Source organism: Rhinolophus ferrumequinum, chromosome 10 (genome assembly GCF_004115265.2).
Source record: "Rhinolophus ferrumequinum isolate MPI-CBG mRhiFer1 chromosome 10, mRhiFer1_v1.p, whole genome shotgun sequence".
NCBI classification, from domain to species: domain Eukaryota; kingdom Metazoa; phylum Chordata; class Mammalia; order Chiroptera; family Rhinolophidae; genus Rhinolophus; species Rhinolophus ferrumequinum.
In genome coordinates, this window is record NC_046293.1 from 92,034,386 (window position 1) to 92,059,272 (window position 24,887).

Here is a 24,887-nt window from a genome sequence, read left to right on the forward strand (position 1 = left end):
ACTGGGCGGGCCAGGGTCCCAGGGAGTCACAAGATGTTGCTGGTGCTTTTTACAAGGTTAATGCAGATTAAGTTCTTGAGCCAGTGCCTGGCCTGTGACCACTTCACAAAATGCCTCCAGAACACCACAGCTGGCCACCTTAGAGCACACTTTTAAAGGCTCTAAAGGCTGCAAAGCTCCACATCAAACCACTGATGCAGGGGTTACTGTGGGCGCGACCATTCTGTTGTTGCCTTCCTTAGTCTTCTGAGGCAGGAGCACATACGGGCCTTGAGCTAAACTGCCTGAATTTAAATCTTGACGCATTCATTTTCTAGCTGATGTGACTGTGACCAAGTTACTTGATTTCTTGTGCCCATTTTCATTACCTGTAATGTAATGAAAATACATTTTCATTATGTACTTATTGAACCGTTACCTCATATGGTAGGGGTTCAAGAAATATCATTCTCATTACTCCCATTTTATGAAAGAAAAAATAAGACTCAGAAATCAACACTGGTCACTTTTAATTTAGCTACTAGTGGCAAAACTAACTAGGACCTGTGTCTAAGTTCAGTTTTAGTCCTCTTTTTAGTACACTATCTGCCTTTTATGATCAAAGAAATGAATTCCAAATGGTAGGTTGTTAGAAATCATGTAGAGTCACACCGGGGAGTGTGTGTGTTATGGGGGTGGAGTTTGATTCAGGTGACACACCTTGGATTTCCAGAAGATGCCCCCAAGTTCTGCTCAGGACAACCTGTCTTGCTTGATCAAGGCCTCTGCAGTGAAATTGACAGCTACTTTGGATTCTCTGGTGCCCCCTGGTGGTCATATGTTGTATGGAGCTTTCCTTGAGAGTCTTGAAAGTAGGAGGCTATTTTGAAGTTGACTCTCCAGACTAAAGAAGGGTATTGAATTTTTTGTTTGCCTCTGTTTTAGCCTTCCTGGCATCTCTGTCCCAGAAGTCAGTTCTAGGTTTTTTCCTTTTATGAATTAGCAAAGACCTTACTCATGGCCTGACCCCAGCAAGCTACCAGCCTCTTGGGTTTCTCTGCATCTATAAAACCAGTGAGTCAGTCCCGCTCGGGCACTCCATGCTCTGTTCCATTCTGTTCTTTCTTATTTTCTGCAGACAAACCATGAGGTGTCAGTACAAGAGTTTGTCCTCTTGTTTTCTTCCCAAAATGGTGGGGGAGTGAGTCAGAAGAATTGTGGGTACAGGTTGGCTCAGAGCAGAATGCTGGACTGAGAGTTAGTCTTCTGTCCTCAAGAGGCAAACAAAAAATTCTGATATGGCCAGACAGTATACTCAGGCCTGATGTTGTCCTCAGTGCAGTTTGCCTCTGCCTGTGTGTGCCTTTTCTTTCCTACATGGCAAATGGAGTCAAAATTTGCTGGAACTTCCTTAAAGGGTACTCGGAGAATTCAGATTAGCTAGTGGGTAGAAATATGATTATTTTTATCATTAAGCTAACCATTTTTTGAAATAATTATAGATTCACATACAGTTATAAGAAATCATACAGAGAGCTACCATGTACCTTTCCCCCTGTTTCCCCCAATGGTAGCATCTAGCACAATATATCACAAACAGGATGTTGACAATGATGTTGTCAAGATAAATATTTCCATCACCTCAAAGACCTCTCTAGCCACACCCACATCCCTCCATCTTAAAACCACTGATAACTACTAATCTGATCTTCACTTGTATAATTTTGTCATTTCAAGAATATTATACAAATGGATTCATACAGTATTTAACACTTGGGGTTTGGATTTTTTTCATTCAGCATAATTCTCTGGCGATTCATCAACGTTGTATGTATATCAATTGTGTGTTCCTTTTTGTGGCTGGTAGTTCATAGTGTGGATGTACCAGTTTGTTGAACCATTCACTTGTTGAAGGACATCTGGGCCATTTTCGGTTTTTATCTGGGTCATTTTCAGTTTTTATCTATTATGAATATTGAGCTATTTTGAATTTAAGCTATTATGAATAATGTTGTTAGGGGAATTCATGTACATGTCTTGTGTAAATCTAAGTTTTCATTTCTGGGCTTAAATGCCCAGAAGTGCATTTGCTGGGTTGTATGGTAGTTTGTATTTTTTGATGAATAGGTCCATTTCATCTGAGTTGTCAAATATATGTATATAGAGTTATTTGTAGTATTCTCTTATTATCCTTTTGATGCCTGTGGGGTCTGTAATAATGTTCTATTTCATCACTGATAACTGGTAATTTATGTCTTCTTTCCTTTCTTTTTGTTGGTCTTACTAGAGTTTTTCAATTTTATTGATCGTTTTAAAGAACCAGTTCTTATTTCATTGATTTTTCTCTATTGTTTTTGTTTTCTGCTTCATTTATTTCTGCTCTTTGTTATTTAGTTCTTTCTAGTTGTTTTAGATTTATTTTGATTTTCTTTAACTAGGTTCTTAAGATGAAACTTAGATTATAGATTGAGGCTTTGTTTTTCCTGATGTATGCATTTAGTGCTCTAAATTTCCCTCTCAGCATGGTTTTAGCTGTGTCCCACAATTTTCATATGTTGTATTTTTATTTGGTTAATTTTATTTTTCTACATTTCCCCTGAGACTTCCTTTTTGACAGAGGATTATTTAGACATGTGTTATTTAGTTTCTAAGTGTTTGGAAGTTTTCTTTTTATTTCTATTACTAGTTTCTAGTTTGATTCTATTATGGCCAGACAACATACTCTGTGTAATTTCAGTTATTTTAAATGTATTGAGGTTTGTTTTATGGCCGAGATGTAATCTATCTTGATGTATGTTTTGTGAACTCTTAAAAAGAATTGCTATTATTGGGTGGGGTTTTCTGTAAACTTCTATTAAATTCTATTGGTTTATAGTATTGTTGAGCTTTTCCATGTCTTTGTTGATTATTCATCTAGTTATTGAATTAATTGTTGATGGAAGGGTGTTGAACTCTTCAAATATATTGCAGTTTAGTTCATCAGTTTTTGCTTCACATGTTGTGCAGCTTTGTTTATTTATGCATATGCATTTAGAATTGTGTCTTCGTGGAGGACTGGCTCTTTAATCATTATGTAATGTTAGCAAAAATTCCCAAACAGATACAGAGAAAGGAGAAACTGTTCAGGTGAACAGTTTGCAAATCAGGGAAATGCAGCCTCCAGTAGACACTGAAAGTATGCTCCACTGAGACAAAGGGGAGGCTGCCTTGTATAAAGTTTCTACTCAGGTTCCTGATTGGTCCATTTTTATGCAAATGAGGTTTCCAAATTGTACAGTTTTGATGGGTCATAATCGTGTGTTCTGATTTGTTGTTATGGAGCAGTTCTGATTGGTTAGTTTAGATGCAAATGAATATATAATTGTATAGTTCTGATTGAACAGGGCAGGTCTCAGTCCATTGGTCAAAAGATGAAACCAGGAGCTCCCTAATAATAGTTGACTGAGATAAGAGGAGCATAGTACAGGAGGTTGAAACCAGTTTGTGGCTTTTACCTGAAATGCATTGTATTAGAGACCTCTGTCAGCAATGGACGCTAGTCTCTGGTTATGAATTTGGGCCCAGTTAACCCTGAGAAGTCCTTGTTGGCAGATATATTTCTTCTCAGGGTTACATTTCCCCCTTTTGATCAAAACTGTCGGCAGTACTGATGATCAATCAGGTCAGCTTGTCCCATGTCTGTGCTAGAGGGGTTTGCTTACCTGCTTCAGGTCTGTCTAGTCCCTCAGTGGAACTTCTGTGGTTAGACAGTACCCAATAGAGTAAGTAGGGCCATTTGCTTGCAAGAAGTCTCCCAGGCATCTATGAAACTTCAAAAAATTTTCTGAGGTTAATTTTACTTTGAGATACTGATTTAGCATGGTCTCAGTTAGACTTCTTTACAGTCTCGGTAAAACAGCTAAAACAATTTGAGAAAAATTAAAGAACAACAAAAGCACTGAATTCATAACATCAAGAAACCCAGCGTTATGGGCAAAAGGTATTTAGCATTGGCAGTAAGGGTTTTCACTGTTGTGAGTTATAAAAATGAAGGGACAGCAGTGGCTTGATGGAACATTTCTATCTTTCATGCAACCATTACTTGAGTTTTTATAGGCGTTTTTAAACACATGGTTATACAGAACATCAATAGCTTGACAATGAAGTATATTAAACAAATTAGAATGCTGAGTAGAACTATTTGTAATCCACACATCAAAATAACCCTGAGTCCAGTTGGCAGCCAGCTGAAAATATCAGAAAATTTCAACCCTAACCAGCTACTAGTGGACTTGAGGCAAAACAAGAATGTCCCTGAAGGGATTTTGCAAGTTTAAAGAGCTTGATTGTTTCTAATTCTATCTGGGGAGAGGTATTTATCCAGGTACAGCAGGGGGTATTAGCTATGTATGTCATAAATTAGCAGGAGGTATTAGCTATGTATGCCGTAAACTCCTCCTTGGGCTGCAGGCAAATAATCAAGGGCTAATCTGTCGTTGAGGACAACCTGAGCTAACGATATGTTTGCTAAACTCAGATGGCTCTAGCAGTCAAGCGAACCAATTTAGTTATGGTTTTGGTTAGATTTTGCATCATTATGTCTAACTGAGAGGTGCCAATGCCAGCCCATAAGCCTTCAGTCCTAAGGAAGTGATTTCTCCCATATTACTCTTAAACTTCTACCTGCCATCATCTTGGAATGATCAAGATTCAACTACATCTTAGAAGAATTAAGAGGAATGGGACTAAAGGAGCTATAACTAAAACCATAATCTTACTTGCTTTCTACTGATGGCATTTAAAAATTATGCAAAAGGATTTATTTGCTATATACACAAACTAGTGTTGAAGTTTTAGAAGTACCATTTACGCCCACAGAAGTGCTAGAATCATACTAAGATTTACAAAGGCACATGATAATCTGTTTACTTTGTAACTAGCTGTTTGTGAAATTGTAGCAGTTAATAGAACAAAATATTTATGAGCATAATACTAATGTGTAGCAAATTATGCCAATTAAGTAAGCAACTCAAATTCATAAGGGAAAGATTGAATATACTTGAATTTCTAAGCATTTGTCTCAGTGTTGACATGGTTTCACCTAAACATTACTCCATTAGGAGGGAGATTTTAAATGTTCCTTCCTTTTCTATACATCATCATACTTTCATAGGTGAAAAGAGAACAACTCAATTTTTCAATCAATTTTACCCATTCTCCCGAATCTATTAGTTTAATTTCAGTGTTTAGACTAAGGTTCTTGGAAGGATACAATGAATTGAAATTTTCTAGGTTCTAGACATTGCTGGTATTGTATAATAAGCTTGTCTTCCAGAAAACCATGTTTCTGGTTGAAATATATTTCTAGATCAATGATTGAAAAAACCAGAAGTCAGACTGTTCCCTAATTTTCAGAGAACAGTTTGATCTTCTCATTAAAGTTTCTTAGAGAATAAAACAAAGTCTCGTTCTTTTCCTTTATAGCACCTACTAAAGTGTTAGAAAAAGATATATGCTTAGGAGATAATGATGGGGGCAGGAACTGAATCAAGGGTGAATGTGGGCATGGTGAAGCCCTACTTCCCCCATCATTTAAAGGCAGTCACCAGAATGAACCTCTGATATCACTGAAGAATAGTTCCAATTGGGTATTTTCTGCTACTTTGTCTTCCAAATCACTGATTTGATCCTCTGCTTCATCTAGTCTGTTGGTGATTCCCTCTAATGCATTCTTCATTTCAGTTATTGTAGTCTTTGCTTTTAACTGGTTCTTTTTTATGGTTTCTATATACTTTTTCATGCTTGCTATCTCTTTGTTGAAGTTCTCACTAAGTTCCTTGAGCATCCTTATAACCATTGTTTTTAACTGTCTCTGGTAGGTTGCTTGCCTCCATTTCATTTAGTGCTTTTTTCTGGATATTTCTCCTGTTCTTTCATTTGGGACACAATTCTTTGTTTCCTCATTTTGGCTGCCTCTCTGTGTTTGTTTCTATGTATTAGGTAGATCTGCTATGTCTCCCAGTCTTGACCAGATGGCCTTATGTAGTAGGTGTCCTGTGAGGCCCAGTGGCACAGTCTTCCTGGTCACCTGCTCTGGGTGCTCCAGATGTGTCCCTTATATAGGCTGTGTGTGCTCTCCTGTTATAGTGGAGCCTTGATTGTTATTGGCACATCAGTGGGTGGGATTGACCCTCAGGCTGAAGGGCTGTGGGGTTTAGCCACATCCACAGCTTATGGGCTGCTATGTGGGAGGCTCACCACACTGAGTGGGATTCACCCCTGCAGGCTCTGGTGCCTGTTGAGACTGCCCTTTGTGTGTGCCACTTGTGGAGCTAATTGGGTGGTGCTCTGCTATGGTCTGAAGCCAACCTCCAAGTATGTTGGTTCTGGGGCTTCTTGGGAGGGCTCCGGTGCAGGCCCAGGTCAACCACTGCCTGTGACTGTCCAGGGGCAACCTGGTGGGAGTCACAAAGTGATCCACAGTTGTTCTCTGCCTGTGCTAAACCTGGAGGCATGTGGGAGAGGCCAAGCTGTGAACCGAGGATGGCTGCCACCAGGGCCTGGGGTAACTCCACAAAAAGCCAGGACACCTGGAGGCCTACTGCCACCTGCCACCTCCCTTAAGGTTCAGCCACGATAAAGCCTCGTGCAGTATGCGAGTTAAGTGAGACAGTGTCACAGGGAGTCACTAGAGTGGGAAGAGATGTGGTCACCAGGTTAATGTAGACTCTGGTTTGGTGCCAGTGCTGAGCCTGGCACGACTCAGCAAAAGTCTCAGCACACGGAGGCCAGTCACCACCTGCGTAGGGCCCATGGACTCTGATAGTTTTCCAAGAAAGAGTGCGATGCGGGACGGCTGGCTGCTTGTGGAGAAAGTGCCTCCAGCGGTGTGAGAATTGGGTGGGGCAGGGTCCCAGCTGAGTAAACAGGGCAGAGCAGTGGAGCTCACCAGGCCAATCAGATTCAGGTTTGGTCTGTGGAGGAGGGTTCAACATAGGAAAGATTGCTCCCACCTACTGGCTGCAAGGGAAGAGGACCCTTTATGGGAAAATGCTGACTGTCCTCCAGTCCTCCCCCTGAAGCCACACTCAGTCTGACCCACGTATGTCTCCGAGTCCCCATGAGTCACTGTCCCTCCACTGGAGCCCAAGGTGAGTGCCTCCGAGTGAGTGAGCCTGTGCGTGGGCTGTTTAAGAGGACGTCTGGGTTTCTTGCAGCCTTCCATCCCACCCAAATGGTTGGAATCCCCACTATTTTTCACAGCCAGATATTGTGGGGGCTCCTTTTCCCGGCATTAGTACTCCAGACTGGGGAGCCTGGTGTCAGCGGCTGGGGTCCCTCGCTCCTCAGGAGGGAATCTCTGCGGCTGATTCTCAGCCGCCACACAGAGGCTTGCAGCATGTTCTGTGTCTCTGCCCCTCCTACCAGCCTTGACATGGCTTCTTCTTTATCTTTTTAGCTATAGGACTTCTGTTCAGCTAGACTTCAGATAGTTCTCCAGGTTGATTGTTCTGTAATTTAGTTGTAATTTTAATGTGTCCATGGAAGGACGCAAACACAGTGTTTATCTACTCCATCATCTTGGATCTCCTAGCCATTGTCTTAAGTTATTCATGTTGACAAATTTTGTAACCGAGGTAACATGAGTTTATCTGACTAATAAACCCAGATGGAATGAAAATAGAATGAAAGTGGCAGTTGCATTATTTCACAGTGCTAATAACTCTAAAGACATGCTTTGTTTAATTGAGCCAACAACCTTAAGCTAGCCTTTATTTACTGAAGATTAATCCTAGATAATGTACACTTGAAAAGCATTTTGGATTAGTTTCTGTTATACTTTCTTTAATTCATATTAGTATTCATTTATTTTTAAGCCAGTTAAATTGGGCTCCTTTCCAAGCTGATTTTGAGTTTACAAATTAATTTTGGCCATACCATCCCACAGTAGAAATATAGCATATCTATAGCATATATACACAGACGTATATAAGCATACAAATAAACACAGAGATCTCATAGCTTATATTTTATAACTGTTAGCTTTTGTGTCTCAGGCACAAATATACAAAACTCAAAAGTAAAAATGGATTTGAATTATGTTTATGACAGATGGGCTAAATTAAGATTTTGCTCAGATGGATAAAAATTTTGTATGCTGTAAGAATTCTTTTAAAGCTTTTTTAAAAGTCAATTTGTGATCAGTCAAATAATGCATTCCATTCTCTCTGAGAGGTTAGAGATCCTCTCCATTGAATATCCCACTTAAGGTGGACTCATCAACAAATGCAAACAGAAGAAATAGAAAGCAAGTGTGGGGGGAGACCAGTTGGGAAGGTGTTGCAGGGCTGCAGGTTGTTAGGCACGGCTGGAGGAAAGAGTCGCGGGAGATCAAGGATATCAAAGCAGACTGCAATACCTGTGTGGAAATAGAGGACAGAAAGGACCTATAACCCATCAAAGAACTCTTTGCTCATCACACAGAACAGCTAAGAGACTCGTGGATTACTTGAAGCTAAGGATTACTTGAAGGTGCGCTAATTGAGCGAGCACGGGAAGGAAGGAAGGGAGCAGAGTGAAAACGCGCGGCCGGCGGAGGCGGGGAAATCCCAGCCCGCAGCAGAGTCTCACCCGGCGGCGAAAACCGTGGTGGCACCCGCAGTTCCAGGCACGCACGGGATCCCAGGGCAGAACGGAGAGCACAGAGACCAGGAGGTGGGCTCTTTCCCTGCGTCCCACAGCTGATTTCTCCCGCCGGGAGGGCGGCTAGTGGGCCCTGGGGCGGACAAAGAACACAGACTCCATACCTGGGCCCTTCCCCCCGCTCTTCCAATCCTACCCCGCCCTTCCAGAGACTTAAACTGGCCCCTGACCTGAGGAGTAGTGTCAGATTACAGAGGAGCCTTAGTGCTCAGGCTCTGGGAAGCCTGACAGGCAGCCCTGACCCAGGGAGACTGGGAAGTGTGTGATTTTGGCTGGGCTAGGAGAGAAGAGACTCCTCCACCCCCAGCCACCACCTTTTCTGGCCTGCGGGAAGAGGGTGACGCGCGGCTGGGCTGGGAGAGAGAAGACCCCTCCATCCCCAGCCCCCACCCTTTCTGGCCTGCCTAGGGCGGGGCAAGTGCAACTGCAGAGACACACCCAGAGATCAGCAGTAAGGCAGGCGCAGCTCTGGGCTTTCAGCAGATCAGAAATCTCCCGCCCACACCCCCCCATACACACACACACTGAAGAAGTGCCCTAAGACTCAGGAGTACTGGACACGGGGCTGGTGGTGCTACTCTCAGTGTGCATATGTGCAGGCAAGGGCAGAAACTGCACTGACTTTGTAAAAACTATCATCCAGACCCCTCAGGCCCACGCATTTAAGTCTGCAGTCCCAAAGTCACTCTGGGCACCAGGTGACCGGCTCTGCCTGCGCAATAAGCAGGGGGCTCTTTGGTACAGCAGAGGACAACCTGGACATTGCTTAGTGGGCTTAAGGCAAGACTGACACTGCTTTTTGTTTGGCTTTGTTTTGTTTTGTTTTGCTTTGTCTTTATATCTTTGATATCTTTGCCTGTGTCGAGTGGGGGTTATCGGGTGTTTTTGCATGTGAATGTATTTGATTTTTTTCTTTGTTGTTGTTGTTGCTGTTGTGCTTGGTGATTTGCTTTGTTCTGAAACTGCCCTGCCGGGGCCCAGCTTGAGAAGCACGGGATTCAGCATATCGAGGGGCCAACTCCAGACCAAACCGGAGTGCTGCCGGGTTTGACCTGCAGGTCACACACCCAGAGGGTGTTCTCTGCAGGCACTGGAGCCCATAGAGGCCAAACCACATTTGGGTGGTCAACCGTCACGCAGCAGAGTGCCCTGCGGGGGGCAGAGCCAAGTCTCACAACGGGTCAGCCCAGGAGTTAAACCCACCTACTCACAAGCAAAAAGCAATTAAAGATCTTCTTGAACAGGACAGTGTGCACAACACAAGAGTCACCTTTGGAGCACATGCAGAGGAGAAGGACGACATGGTGCGAGTCAAATATAAAGGACACATACTACATAAGATAACCTAGCAAGAACTAAGAACTCAGGGGATCTACCTAATATATCAAAATAAACACAGAGAGTCAGCCAGAATGGGGAAACAAAGATACACGTCCCAAATAAAAGAACAGAAGAAACCTCCACAACTGGAACCAAATGAAGCAGACGTAACCAACCTTTCAGAGACAGAGTTCAGAACACTGGTGATAAGAATGTTTAAGGAGCTTAGAGAAGACATAAAGAAGGATGTAGAAATCATAACGAACAACCAGTTAGAACTAAAGAACACAATTACCGAAATTAAGAACTCACTTGAAGGAATTACCAGCAGGTTAGATGAAGCAGAGGATCGAATCAGCGACTTAGAAGACAAGGTAGCAGAGATCACCCAAACGGAACAACAGAAAGAAAAAAGAATAAAAAACAATGAGGATGGCTTAAGAGACCTCTGGGATAACATCAAGCGCAACAACATGCGCATCATAGGAATACCAGAAGGTGAAGAGAGGAAGCAAGGGATTGAGAACATATTCGAAGTAATAATGTCTGAAAACTTCCCCAACCTGATGAAGGAAACCAACATACAAGCCCAGGAAGTGCAGAGACTTCCAACCAGGATAAACCCAAACAGGTCCACACCAAGACACATTATAGTTAAAATGGCAAAGCTTAAAGACAAAGAGAGAATCCTAAAAGCAGCAAGAGAAAGACAGAGGGTTACATACAAGGGAACTCCCATAAGACTATCAAATGATTTTTTTACAGAAACATTGAAGGCCAGGAGGGAGTGGCAGGAGATACTCAAAGTGATGGAAAACAAAGGCCTCCAACCTAGATCCAGCAAGGCTATCATTTAAAGTTGATGGAGAGATAAAGAGCTTTCCAGAAAAGAATAAGCTAAAGGAATTTATTACCACCAAGCCAGCATTGCAAGTAATACGAAAAGGACTTCTGTAAATAGAAGAAAGATCAAAACAACCTAACTACAAATTTAAAAATGACAATAACTGTGTACCTATCAATAATCACTTTAAATGTAGATGGATTAAATGCTCCAATCAAGAGACATAGGGTGGCTGACTGGATAAGAAAGCAAGACCCTTGTATATGCTGTATACAAGAGACTCACCTCAGAACAAAAGACACACACAGGCTGAAAGTGAAGGGTTGGAGTAAGATATTTCATGCAAATGGAAAAGAGAAAAAAGCTGGAGTTGCAATCCTTATATCTGACAAAATAGACTTTAAAATGAAGAATAAACTAAAAAATAAAGTTGGGCACTATATAATAATAAAGGGATCGATCCGACAAGAGGACATAACCCTAGTAAACATCTATGCACCCACAATAGGAGCACCTAAATATATAAAACAGGTACTGACTGACATAAAGACAGAGATCAACAGTAACACTATCATAGTAGGGGACTTCAACACACCTCTGACAACAAGGGACAGGTCTTCCAGACAGAAAATGAATATGGAAACAACAGCCTTAAATGACACATTGGACCACTTGGATTTAATCGATATTTTCAGAACATTTCACCCCAATACTGCAAAATACACGTTTTTCTCAAGCGCACATGGAACATTTTCCAAGATAGACCATATGTTAGGCCACAAAACAAGTCTTGATAAATTTAAGAAAATTGAAATCATACCAATTGTCTTCTCGGATCACAATGCTATGAAATTAGACATGAACTACAGGAAAAAAGCTGGAAGACACACCAATTCATGGAGGCTGAATAACTTATTACTAAATAATGAATGGGTGAAGCAGGAGATCAAGGAAGAAATCAAAAGATATCTCGAGACAAACGAAAATGAAAACACGACGACCCAAAATCTATGGGATGCTGTGAAAGCAGTCCTAAGAGGGAAATTCATAGCTTTGCAGGCCTACCTAAAGAAACAAGAAACATCACTAATCAACAGTTTATCTTCACACTTAAGGGATTTGGAAAAAGAACAGCAAAATAAGCCCAAAGGGAGCACAAGGAAGAAGATAATAAAGATCAGAGCAGAAATAAATGAAATAGAAACCAGAAAAACGATACAAAAGATCAATGAATCCAAGAGTTGGTTCTTAGAGAAGATAAACAAAATCGACAAACTTTTAGCCAGACTCATTAAAAAAAAGAGAGAGAGGACCCAAATTAGTAAAATCAGAAATGAAAGAGGAGAAGTGACAACGGACACTGCAGAAATACAAACAGTTTTAAGAAGTTACTATGAGCAACTATATGCCAACAAATTTGACAATTTGGAAGAAATGGACAATTTTCTAGAGGCGTACAACCTTCCAAGGCTAACTCAAGAAGAAACAGAAAACCTGAATAGTCTGATTACCACCAGGGAAATTGAATCAGTAATCAACAATCTCCCAACAAACAAAAGCCCTGGACCAGATGGCTTTACAGGTGAATTTTACAAAACGTTCAAAAAAGAATTATCACCTATTCTCCTCAAGCTCTTCCAAAAAATCCAGAAGGAAGGAAGACTCCCAGACACTTTTTACGAAGCCACTATCACCCTGATCCCAAAATCAGACAAAGACACCACAAAAAAAGAAAACTACAGGCCGATATCTCTAATGAACATAGATGCAAAAATCCTCAACAAAATATTAGCGAACAGAATTCAGCAATACATTAAAAAGATCATATACCATGATGAAGTGGGATTCATCCCTGGTATGCAAGGGTGGTTCAACATCCGCAAATCAATTAATGTGATACACCACATTAACAAAATGGAAAAATAAAAATCACATGATCATATCAATAGATGCAGAAAAAGCATTTGATAAAATCCAACAGCCATTTATGATAAAAACCCTTAAGAAAGTGGGAATAGAGGGATCATATCTCAACGTAATAAAGGCCATATATGACCAACCCACAGCTAACATCATACTCAATGGGGAAAAGCTAAAACCATTCCCCCTAAGATCAGGAACAAGGCAATGTTGCCCACTATCTCCGCTTCTATTCAACATAGTGCTGGAAGTTCTAGCCACAGCAATCAGACAAGAAAAAGAAATAAAAGGCATCCAAATTGGTAAGGAGGAAGTAAAATTATCATTGTATGCAGATGATATGATACTATATATAGAGAACCCTAAAGACTCCACCAAGAAGCTATTAGAGCTGATAGATGAATTTAGTAAAGTAGCAGGATACAAAATTAATATTCAGAAATCAGTTGCATTTGTATATACCAATAATAAAACATCAGAAGGAGAAATTAAAAAAAACAATCCCATTTACAATCGCTCCAAAGACTATAAAATACCTGGGAATAAATTTAACCAAAGAAGTAAAAGATCTCTACTCAGAAAATTATAAGACACTGAAGAAAGGAATGAAGGAAGATATAAATAGATGGAAACACATATCATGTTCATGGATAGGAAGAATTAATATAGTTAAAATGTCCATACTGCCTAAGGCAATATACATATTCAACGCAATTCCTATCAAACTACCAACGTCGTTTTTCACAGAAATAGAACATACAATTCTAAAATTTATATGGGACCATAAAAGACTCCGAATAGCAAAGGCAATCTTGAGAAATAAGAACAAAGTGGGAGGTATAACAATCCCTGACTTCAAATTATACTACAAGGCTACAGTAATCAAAACAGCATGGTACTGGCATAAAAACAGACACATAGATCAATGGAACAGAATAGAGAGTCCAGAAATAAATCCACGCCTATATGGCCATTTAATCTACGACAATGGAAGCAAGAATGTATGATGGAGTAAAGACAGTCTATTCAATAAATGGTGCCGGGAAACCTGGACAGACACATGCAAAAAAATGAAGCTGGACCACCTCCTTACACCATATACAAAAATAAATTCAAAATGGCTTAAAGACTTAAATGTAAGATCTGAAACCATAAAATACCTAGAAGAAAATATAGGAAGAAACTTCACAGACATTACCCGGAGTAAGATTTTTACTGATATATCCCCTCGCGTGAGGGAAGTAAGAGAAAAAATAAACATGTGGGATTATATCAAACTAAAAAGTTTTTTCACAGCAAAGGAAACCATCAACAAAACAAAAAGGGATCCTACTGAATGGGAAAAGATATTTGCCAATGATATATCTGATAAGGGATTAATATCACAAATCTATGAAAAACTCACTCAACTCAACTCCAAAAAAACAAACGACCCAATTAAAAAATGGGCAGAGGACTTGAAGAGACATTTTTCTAAAAAGGACATACAGATGGCAAACAGACATATGAAGAAATGCTCAACCTCACTAACCATCAGAGAAATGCAAATAAAAACCACAATGAGACACCACCTCACCCCAGTCAAAATGGCTATCATCAATAAATCAACAAACAACAAGTGCTGGCGCGGATGTGGAGAAAAGGGAACGCTTGTGCACTGTTGGTGGGATTGCAGATTGGTGCAGCCACTATGGAAAACAGTATGGAGGTATCTCAAAAATCTGAAAATGGAACTACCCTATGATCCAGTAATTCCACTCCTAGGTATCTATCCGGAGAAAGCCAAAACTCCAATTCAAAAATCTTTATGCACTCCTATGTTTATTGCAGCACTATACAGAATAGCTAAGACATGGAAACAACCAAAATGCCCATCGGTAGATGACTGGATTAAGAAACTGTGGTACATTTATACAATGGAGTATTACGCAGCCATAAAGAAGAAAGAAATCTTACCATTTGCAACAACATGGATGGACCTAGAGAACATTATGTTAAGTGAAATAAGTCAGACAGAGAAAGATAAGTACCATATGATCTCACTTATATGCGGAATCTAAAGAAAAGAATAAGTGAATGAACTAATCAGAAACAGTTTTGGAGACAAAGAGGAAAAACTGAGGGTTGCTAGATGGGCGGGAGGGGTGCGGGGTGGGGGGGAGGGGTGGGGATTGGAGGGCAGTCGGTGACCACAGGATGGCCACGGGTTTGAAAATTAATCGGGGAACGTAATTTGGTGGTTACCAGAGGGTAAGGGGGTTGGGGGGTGGGGGATGAGGGTGAGGTCGGATCAAATGTATGGTGATGGAAGGGGAGCTGACTCTGGGTGGTGAACACACAGTGTGATTTATGGATGATGTGATACAGAATTGCACACCTGAAATCTATGTAATTTTACTAACAATTGTCACCCCAATAAATTTAGAAAATAAAATTAAAAAAAAAAAAACTGAGGGTTGCTAGATGGGCGGGGGGAGTGGGGGTGGGGGGGAGGGTGAGGGGATTGGAGGGCAGTCGGTGACCACAGGATGGCCACGGGGTTTGAAAATTAATCTGGGGAACGTAATTCAGTGGTTACCAGAGGGTAAGGGGGTTGGGGGGTGGGAGATGAGGGTAAGGGGGATCAAATATATGGTGATGGAAGGAGAACTGACTCTGGGTGGTGAACACACAATGTAATTTATAGATGATGTGGTACAGAATTGCACACCTGAAATCTATGTAATTTTACTAACAATTGTCACCCCAATAAATTTAAAAAAAAAAAAGAAAAAAAAAGAAAAAAAAAAAGAAAGCAAGTGTGAACAGTAAAGTTGGAAAACTCTGAAAGTAAAGAGAGTGGCCTCAGAAAGCTTGAATTTGAACAGGGCAGACTTTGCTAGAGAGGAAGAGAAGAAGATGGAGCCGGAGGTGGAGCGGGAGCTCCACATATCTGGGGGTAGAGATGAAGAAGAGGCCTCAGAAACCATTTTTACTTCTTTGAATTGTTCACATCAGTTAATTTAGAGTCCTGAGTATGCATGGAAGCCACAAGGTACCATTTAAAATAGTTAAAGCATTCAGTTTATTTTATTTTAGAGCCATATTTTTCTAATTTAGTTTTGAGAAAAGCAAGTTTGGGGAGATGAAATGTTCTCTATAATGGTCGATTTAGCTATAAATCATCTTGGGTGAGTTTTGTCCAATGACTTAGCCAATTACAACATTCTGGATTGTTTATGTGAATGAAATTAGCTAGAAATTTGGAAGGCAGCTGATCATGATCAATAGAGGAATGCTTTGAACAAGGGGTACCCATTGCACTCACCCTACAATGGCCTCCTTTTGAGTGCCTTTAGTATGAGTGTCCTCACAAACTTTATGGACAGGGCCAAGTCTGAACCTGGATGAATGATTCCCTTCCTAAAGGATTCCCTTCTCTGGTACCAAATGTGAATTGTTTGGAGTGTCCTCTTGGTCCAAATGTATGAATCAAAGCTGACACTGAATGAGGGTTCCCTACCTAAAGTGAATTGTATGGAAGATCCCTCTTGGTTCAAACATGTGTGCTGAGATGATAACTGGATGAAGGTCCCCTACCTAAAGGGAATAAAGTCTCCAAGACCTTGGCCAAAATCATGGGAGATCTTGAATCTCAGAAGACATAGCTGAGAACTTCCGGTGTCTCCAGGAAAAGAACTGAGTTCAAAGAACTCATGCAAGTATTGATGCATTGGTTCAGGATGGCATAGGGAGGAGAGTTGGGTGTCACTTCAGATCCACCACTGCCATCAAAGTAATGTCAACAAAAATTATCAAAGAGCTGCAGAGAAAAGTGAAATTTTATTCAGGTGAACAGTTTGCAAACTGGGGAAACACAGCCTCTAGTGGAAATCAAAATTGTGCTCCACCAAAACAAATGGGAGGCCACCTTTTATAGAGAAAATTCTTACCCAGATTCCCAATTGGATCATTTTTATGCAAGTGAAATTTCCAAATCCTACAGTTCTGATTAGTCCTAATAATGCATTCTGATTGGTCATAATGGGACGATTTTGATTTTTTGGTTTAGATACAAATGATGATATGATTATGTAGTTCTGATTGGACGTGGCAGGTCTCAATCCATTGGTCAAAAGACAAAACCAGGTACTCCCTTATAATAGTTGACTCAGATGGCAGAAGCATAGTACAGGATGTTGAAAGCTCAGCCCAGGGCTTTTCCCCAAAATGCAGAGTGACAGTCCTCTGTCAGCAGCGCTAGTCTCTGGTTATGAATTTGGTTCCAGTTAATCACAAGAAGTCCTTTTTGGCATATGTGTTTCTTCTTGGAGTTCACAGTGATATCCTTTTCTGTCTCTAGTCATTTTCTTTGCTTTGAAAATTAATTTATCTGATTATAAAATAGGCCTTGCTTTTTTTTTTACTGTTTGCATTGACGTATCTTTTTCCATTTGTCCATTTTCAACCTACTTATATAGTTACATTTGATGAGAATTACTGCAGATGGCAGTAATTAGCAATTTCTATCTCATTGATATTCTCATTTTGTTTATATTTGGTTTTTCTGATTTTTTTTAGTTCTTTGTCTATGTTTTTCTCGATCTGTTGGAGCATATTTTAAATCATTGTTTTAATGACTTTCTCTGGTAAGATTGATGTTTGGATTTCCTCAGGGAAGGTTTCTTTCAATTTATTTTGTTCCTTTGAATGAGCCAAGTTTTTCAGTGTATGCCCTGTGATTTCTTTGTCGAAACTGAGCATTTGGTTATTATAATGTAGTAACTCTAGAAATCAGATTTCTGTCTTTCCTCTTGGTTTGCTTTATTATTTTTTTTTTTGGGGGGGGATGGGGTGTTAAGATCAGTGTAGTGCATTTTTAAAAGTTTAATTTTTAAATTATACCTAACATGCAATATTACTTTTATGTGTGCCACCTAGTGATTAGACATTTATATATCTTATGAAGTGATCACCACAATACGTCTAGTGCCCATCTCACACCATACATAGTTATTATAACATTAGTACTTTATTTCCCTATGACTATTTTTATAACTGGCAGCTTGTATTTCTTAATCCCCTTCACATTTTGTATCCATTCCCTGACCCTCTCACATCTGATAACCAACAATTTTTTCTCTGTATCTGTGAGTTTGTTTTGGGTTTGTTTGTTTTTATAGTCCAAATATAAGTGAAATTATGAGGCATTTGTCTTTTTTTGTCAGACTTATTTCACTTAGCATAATACCCTCTAAGTCCACCCATGTTGTTGCAAATGGCAAGATTTCATTCTTTTTTTTGGCCAACTAATATTCCATTATATATGTGTACTACATCTTCTTTATCCAATTATTTATTAATGGATAGCTAGGTTCTTTCCATATCTTGGCTATTGTAAATAATGCTGCAATGAACCCAGGAGTGCCTATATCTTTTCCAGTTAGTGTGTTCCATAGTGGCTGCACCAATTTACAATCCCACCAACAGTGCATGAGGGTTTCCTTTTCTTTACACCCTCACCGACAGACACTTATTCCTTGTTGTCTTTTTGATGATAACCATTTGGGCAGGGGTGAGGCGATATCTCACTGTGGATTGGATTTGCATTTCCTTGACGATTCATGATGTTAAGCATCTCTTCCTATGTCTCTTGGACATCTGTATGTCCTCTTTGGAGAAATATCTATTCAGGCCCTCTGCCCATTTTTAACTGGATTTTTTTTTAATGTTGAGCTATATGAGTTCTTTGTGTATTTTGGATATTAACCCCTTATCAGATATATCATTTGCAAATATCTTCTCCCATTTAGTAGGTCGCCTTTTTGTTTTATTGATGGATTCCCATGTAGTGCAAAAGCTTTTCAGTTTCATGTGGTCCCATATGTTTATTTTTGATTTTGTTGTTTTGCGCTAGGAGACATATCCAAAAAATATTGCTAAGAACAATGTCAAAGAGTTTATTATCTATGTTTTGTTCTAGGAATTTTATGATGTCAGGCCTCACATTTAAGTCTTTAATCCATTTTGCAGTCTTTGCAGACAGGCTCTATGCTGTTTCAGTCCTTCACCAATTGGTTAGACGTGTCTGAGCCTAGGGATTAGCTCAAGGTAGGCATTTAAGGTCTTCTCAGGTCTTTTCTGTGTGTGCATCTTGCCTGGACATGCATGGCTTTTTAAATTCCCCCGTATATGCAATTGCTTTGAATTTCCTCATTTCCCAAAGCACCTTACCCCAGCTTCTTCCCCAGGCCTTAGATGGTCTCTGTATGTCTCCACCTGTAATCTTTTGCCCCAGACATCTTTGAGTTTGTAGTCCACTGGTAACATTTAAGAGTAGTGCCTCGCACTTTTCCTGTACGTATTCTAAGTTATGCAAGACAGAGACAAGGAAGTCAATACTTTAGGTATTCCCTTCAGACAGGTTAGAACAGACAATAATTTGCAAATAAGATCTGTTCTGCTGCCTCCAGTTCAAGTGGAGGAACTGGGAACTGGACTGCCACTACTCAAGACCAAGAGTACTGCTACGGCAGGCTGGGAGTGGGGCAAAGACAAGTGAAAACACCACGAAAGTTTCCTACAGTTTGGAAGATGGCTTTTTCTTGATTGGGCATTTGCTTAATGTATGTAAACTCTTGATTGTTTTCTAAGTTCCTACAAAGTTGATTCAGACAGCTCTGGATGATGCACACACACACACACACACACACACACACACACACACGGTGCCAAAAAAATGTATACACATTTTAAGAAAGGAAAAACTGTATTGATTGTAATACTCAATATATACCGATAGCAAGAGATGAATACAAGTCACGTTTCACTTCTGCAATTACAAGAGGTGCTCAGAGTGGTTACCATCAGCGTCCAGACACTTCTGATTACGGCGAATTACTGCTTGAGCAAGCTGACCAAAGTATCCACTTGTATGCATTGGTGGGGAAACAAGAACATGGAGCTTTCTAGTTTGCTATTTTGGTGCCATCACTCATCTGAAATGTGACTTGAAAATTATAAAATGCTCTGACTTTCGTTGTTCCTAATTCTGTGTTTATGATATTTCCGTCATGGTCTCTGTTTCACCTTTTCATCTTTTATTTATAAATGTCTCTTAGGGCTCCTTCATCATCTCTCTTCTTCCTCCGCACACAAATCCTAGAATATCTCCTTTACGTAGCTTTATCTACATATTCATGGCTCCCAAATCAGTCTCCAGCCAAGATCTTACTCTTCTACATCTGTCTGCCTCCTGGATTTCTCTGCTAAAATATTCTACAAGCAGGTCAATCTCAAACTCATTTATATACCTCCCAACTCCCAAATCTAATTCTGGACAGCCTATTAACACATCTTCTTGTCTCCAGTCTTGCCCAACTCTAGCTGCATCTCCATACAGAAGCCAGAGGTTCTTTCCTTGTCTTTAGGATCAATCCAAGCCTTTTAGATCCAACTCAGTTCTCTCTTAGCACTCTTCCACTTCCCTGTAAGTCCCATTATTCAGCTTTTAGCAAAGTATATATTCTTCCAGCCTTTTTCATAATGTGTTACCTCTGTGTGGAATGTCTATTTTTTCTCTGAGTTAAGAACCTTACTTAGCAGTTGGGAAACCTTCCTGGATGTGTTCTTATCCCACTTGCGATCCCCTCTATTACATGTCACACTTTATCATCATTGCTTATTTACTTTGTTGTCTTACCTACTACCCTGTATTCTCCTTAATGGCAGACAGTCTTACTGATTAGAGAAGGCCCTTTACTTGACACTGTCTGGCAAGAAATAGGAGAGATAAGTGAATGCCGAATGAGTGTATAAAGGATTCACGTATTACCTGACAATTAAGATACCAGCTCTTATAGAACATTTACTGTGTGGCTGACTGTGTGCTTAGTGCTTTGCATCTATTATATACCAGGCATGCCAAAAAAATATATGCAAATGGACACTTTGGTCAACGTTGCTCAAACAGTAGTTCTCTGTAATCAGAAGTGTCTGGACGCTGATGGGAACCACTTTGAGCACCTCTTGTAATTGCAGAAGTCAAATGTGACTTGTACTCATCTTCTGTTATCGGTATATATTGAGTATTACAATTTTAATAGTTTTTTCCTTTTTTTTAATTGTGTATACATTTTTTTGGCACCCTCTATTTTTAAAAGAAACAGGTATTATTAGCTCCCCTCTATAAACATAGAAACTAAGTCTAAGTAAAAATAACTTGCCCAAGATCTGTTGCCCAGCTAACAAGGGATGAAGGGGGCACTTAGTCCAACCTCTGAATGATCTCAAAGCTACTGTCCTTTTAGAGTCATCCTTCTTTCTACCAAAGTAAACATACCATGCCTCTTTTGTATATATGCATTTTATTTGTCATTTTTAGATGTGTATGAATGCATCACTAGTGTGTGAGTAGGGAATTAGTGTATTTAGTAAAATAAAATAAATCAGAGTTTAAGTACAGTGATTTTAAATTGGGTGCTTTCATGCCAAAGTAAGATTATGAGGTTACACTCATTGGTGGGGCTAGAGTGCAAAACATCTGTGTGTTCCTATTTGCACAAATTTGTGCCCTTAGGCTTCCAGGGAACTGTGTAGAGGTGGAACTCTCTGGAGAGGATAGACGGGTGTGTCTTGGATGGGGTCCAGCTCAAATGGATACTTAGTTGAGAAACCATGAGCTAGAAAGTGGCGGTGAGATGCTTTTAATTTCACTTCCCTAGGGTGTATGTTTCTATGTTATTAGACATCCCAGGCACGTATTGACCTACTTAATCACGCCACTTTCTCAGAGAGGCCTTCCATGAATACCTTTCATAAAATAGTAGCCATCTCTTCCCACCCCATCCACCCAAATAACTTATCTCCTTTACTCTTCATTTTATCGGTAGTACTTACCACTACCTGACTATTTGTTATTGTCTATCTATGGGGTTAGGGATTTTGAATGTTCTGTTTACCTTTGTATCCCCAGTTACTGAAACAGTGCCACGCAGTATATATTTGTGAAAGGGGCACTTTGGTTTTGGTTGAGCCTTTGGTTGAGTCTGAGTATCAGCTCTGTACTTGGTGCTGTGAGGACCTCAGGAGAAAGAGGTAACATTCCTGCTCTCAGGAAAATAATTGAAGAGTTGAAACTGGTCAGAAACTCAGATTTAATTTTACTCCCCTTATAAGGTAATGTAGGAGTTGGCAAAAATTTCCTTTTAAGAGTGAGATCATAAATGTTTTATACCTTGTGGGAAATGCTAGGTTTCTGTCACATATTCTTAATCTTTTTTTACAACCCTTTAAAAATATGAAAACCATTCTTGAAGACTGTACAAGAACAGATCAGATGCTGGATTTGGCCCACAGGCCACAGTTTGCTGACCCTGAGATAATGTATTAGCCTATTACTGGTTCATGGACACCAGACATGACACTCCTGGGTCAGAGACAAAGGACTTTATTACTCATGGCCAAGCAAGCAGCAACAGCGTCAGGCTTGTGTCAGTTCTTCTTACCTCCCAACACAGAGGGCCCAAGAGGATATTATACAAGCAGTTGATTTTGTGGTACACTGAGTTTGGACGATCACTTCCTTTATAGCAAGCCTGCTCTTTCTCCTGGAAGGAGACATAACTTCATCCCTCAAGGGTGCTTGCTGCAAACACAACCCTGAAAAATGAGTAGAGGTGGAGTTGCATTCTTGGCTTACCAAGTAAATATGTGCAGGGGTGCCCAAGGCCCATGGTGGATTGACTCTCTTGGTAGTTTAATTCCTTTATGTGTTCAATTGAATTGAATAGAATTTAGTACATGCCAGGAAATATACATGGGACTAATGATACAAAGAAAAATAAAACATGATCCCTATCTACAGGGAACTCACAGGCTGCGGACCAGCATAACCTGTTAAATGTTCACAGCAGAGGCATGTTACAAATAGATGCATGGTAACCTTTGGGTCATCTTGGGAACACATAAGAGAGAAATTGGCTTTTGAATTTAGTATTGAAAGATGCCCAGGTGAAGCAGTGTAGGAGTGGAAGGAATATTCAGGTAGAGTCCAACTCACACAAAGGCACAGAGGAGTGCTGAGCAATGATGGATAGTTGGGTGTGACTGAAGAATAGTATAGCGGGTGAGGTCGATGGGGAATGAGGTACGCTATAAAGGAATGAAGGAGGAAACTAGCATTTTCCAAGAGTCTGTTATTTAATACATGAATTTACGTAATCCTTACAGCATGTCAGGTAAGTTATTGAGCACATACTGTGTGTACAACTTCTTAGGCTTTAAATCTCATTTACTCCTCATAACTACCTGTGTAACAGTTTGACAGATGAGAAAACTTAGACTTAACCAACTTGCTTAAGGTCACGGATGGTGGCACATCTGGGATATGAATCTGGGTTGACCTAATCTCACAGCCTGGACTCTTTAGTGCAACCCTCTGTTGCCTCAGAAACTAAGGCTCTGGAAGGTTATGTAATTTTCAAAGGTTATTGAGCAATGGTCAGACATTAATGGTGGAACTAGGATTTGCACCCATGTTCATCTGCTTGCAAAACTAGTCCTGCCTTCTCAGATTATAGAGGTCCTTTATGCCAACAAGTTTCAACATAACTGAAGGAGTAAGCTAATTACAGAAAGCAATACCTTGAATTGGAGCTATGAAATAAGACCAGGAACAGTGATAGAAGTGTAAAGAAAATACTAGCCCTCTATTCCATTTGTTAGCTGTTCTCAGCTCCTTCCAAGCAAAGGTAGATGTTTTTCTCATAGTAGGGAGGAAACACAGCAGAGCCATCAAGGACACAGGCTTTATAATGTAAGCGGCTTGGTTTGAATCCTAGCTTCACTAAGTAACTGCAGAATTAAGCAAATGTCTTACTTTGTCCAACTCTCCTGTTCTTTCTTTGAGAAATGAGTTGTGAAGATTAAATGAGATAATATTTGTAAAGCACTAAACACAGAGCTTACACAAAGGATTAGGATGATACTGAAATTGCCAAGAGTTAGGACAAGATTAAGGTGGGGGAAAGTTGACAGTGAGTCAGAAACCAAAATTTTAAAAAGAGATAAAGTGGTGTAATCCAAGAGTTATTGTGTGTCTGTAATAAGAGTGCTCATGGATGGCACAGTCCCAATATATGATATGCAAGGCCAAGTGGCTTAAGACATTGGGCTTCTGCCTTTGCTGGTGGGAGTTCATCAAACTAGGAGACTATAGCCGTACACAAAAAAGAGGGTGTTTGTTATAGTGACTGCTACAGAGGTTCTGAAGAGGGAGAGGTAAGTGTGGGCCAGAATCTTTAGACTTGGAGGGTGACCCTTGAGTGTGGGCAAGTTGAAGATAAGGAGCAGACTGTGATGTGGAGTGCAAGTGGTGAGGGTTCCACAGGCTGAGTGGATTTGATGGGGGAGAGTCTGGTTGGAGCATTTGTACTGTAAGGGAGCAACCTGGGCCAAAAGGGGTTGATTTGAGGCCAAGGCTGAGCTGACTGGCAAAAGAAAGCACGCACTTCTCTGGTCTGTTTGGGTAGTTGGTACACAAGCAGGATTCACAGGAAGCAAGAGCAGTGGGGTGCTAGAGTCAAAAAAGCCAGTGGGCGCTGGACATGGAGAAGGACCAGCGAGAAGGGGAGTTCATTACCCAGGACAGAGAGAAGAGAATTTCTTACAAAATGGGCTGAGGTAGCAAGTGGTTAGGCCAGGCCTCGGGAGTTATACCTTGAATAACTAGAAAAAGAACAAATGAAACCCAAGGTCAGAAGAAGAAAGGAAATAGTAAAAATCAGAGAAGAATTAAATGAAATAGAGAACAAAAAGACAATAGAAAAAATTAATGTGACAAAGAGTTGGTTCTTTGAAAAGATTAAAAAATTGACAATCCTTCGGCAGGGCTCATTAGTATAAAAAAAGAGAAGACACTAATTAACAAAATCAGAAATGAAAAAGGGGAAGTTATCACGGACACCACAGAACTACAAAGGATCATTCAAGAATACTATGAAGGACTATGTGCCACCAAATTCAATAACCTAGAAGAAATGGACAAGTTCTTAGAAACATAGAGCCTTCCTAGGCTGAACCATGAAGAACTGGAAAATCTAAACAGACCAATCACCAGTAAGGAAATTGAATCAGTCATCCAAAACCTTCCCAAAAGCAAAAG

General features: G+C 40.2%; 1 protein-coding gene across 1 annotated transcript in view; it reads right to left on the reverse strand.

Annotated features, from left to right (window-relative positions):
- Positions 1 to 3,680: 3,680 nt before the first annotated feature.
- The window catches only part of LOC117028880 (dirigent protein 10-like), a 115,695-nt gene continuing 94,488 nt past the window's right edge, over positions 3,681 to 24,887 (reverse strand). Inside the window, exon 4 of the mRNA XM_033117706.1 lies at positions 3,681 to 3,788. Within this exon, the coding sequence (XP_032973597.1) occupies positions 3,722 to 3,788 (67 nt within the window). The 3' untranslated portion in view covers positions 3,681 to 3,721. The remainder of the gene's footprint in view (positions 3,789 to 24,887) is intronic.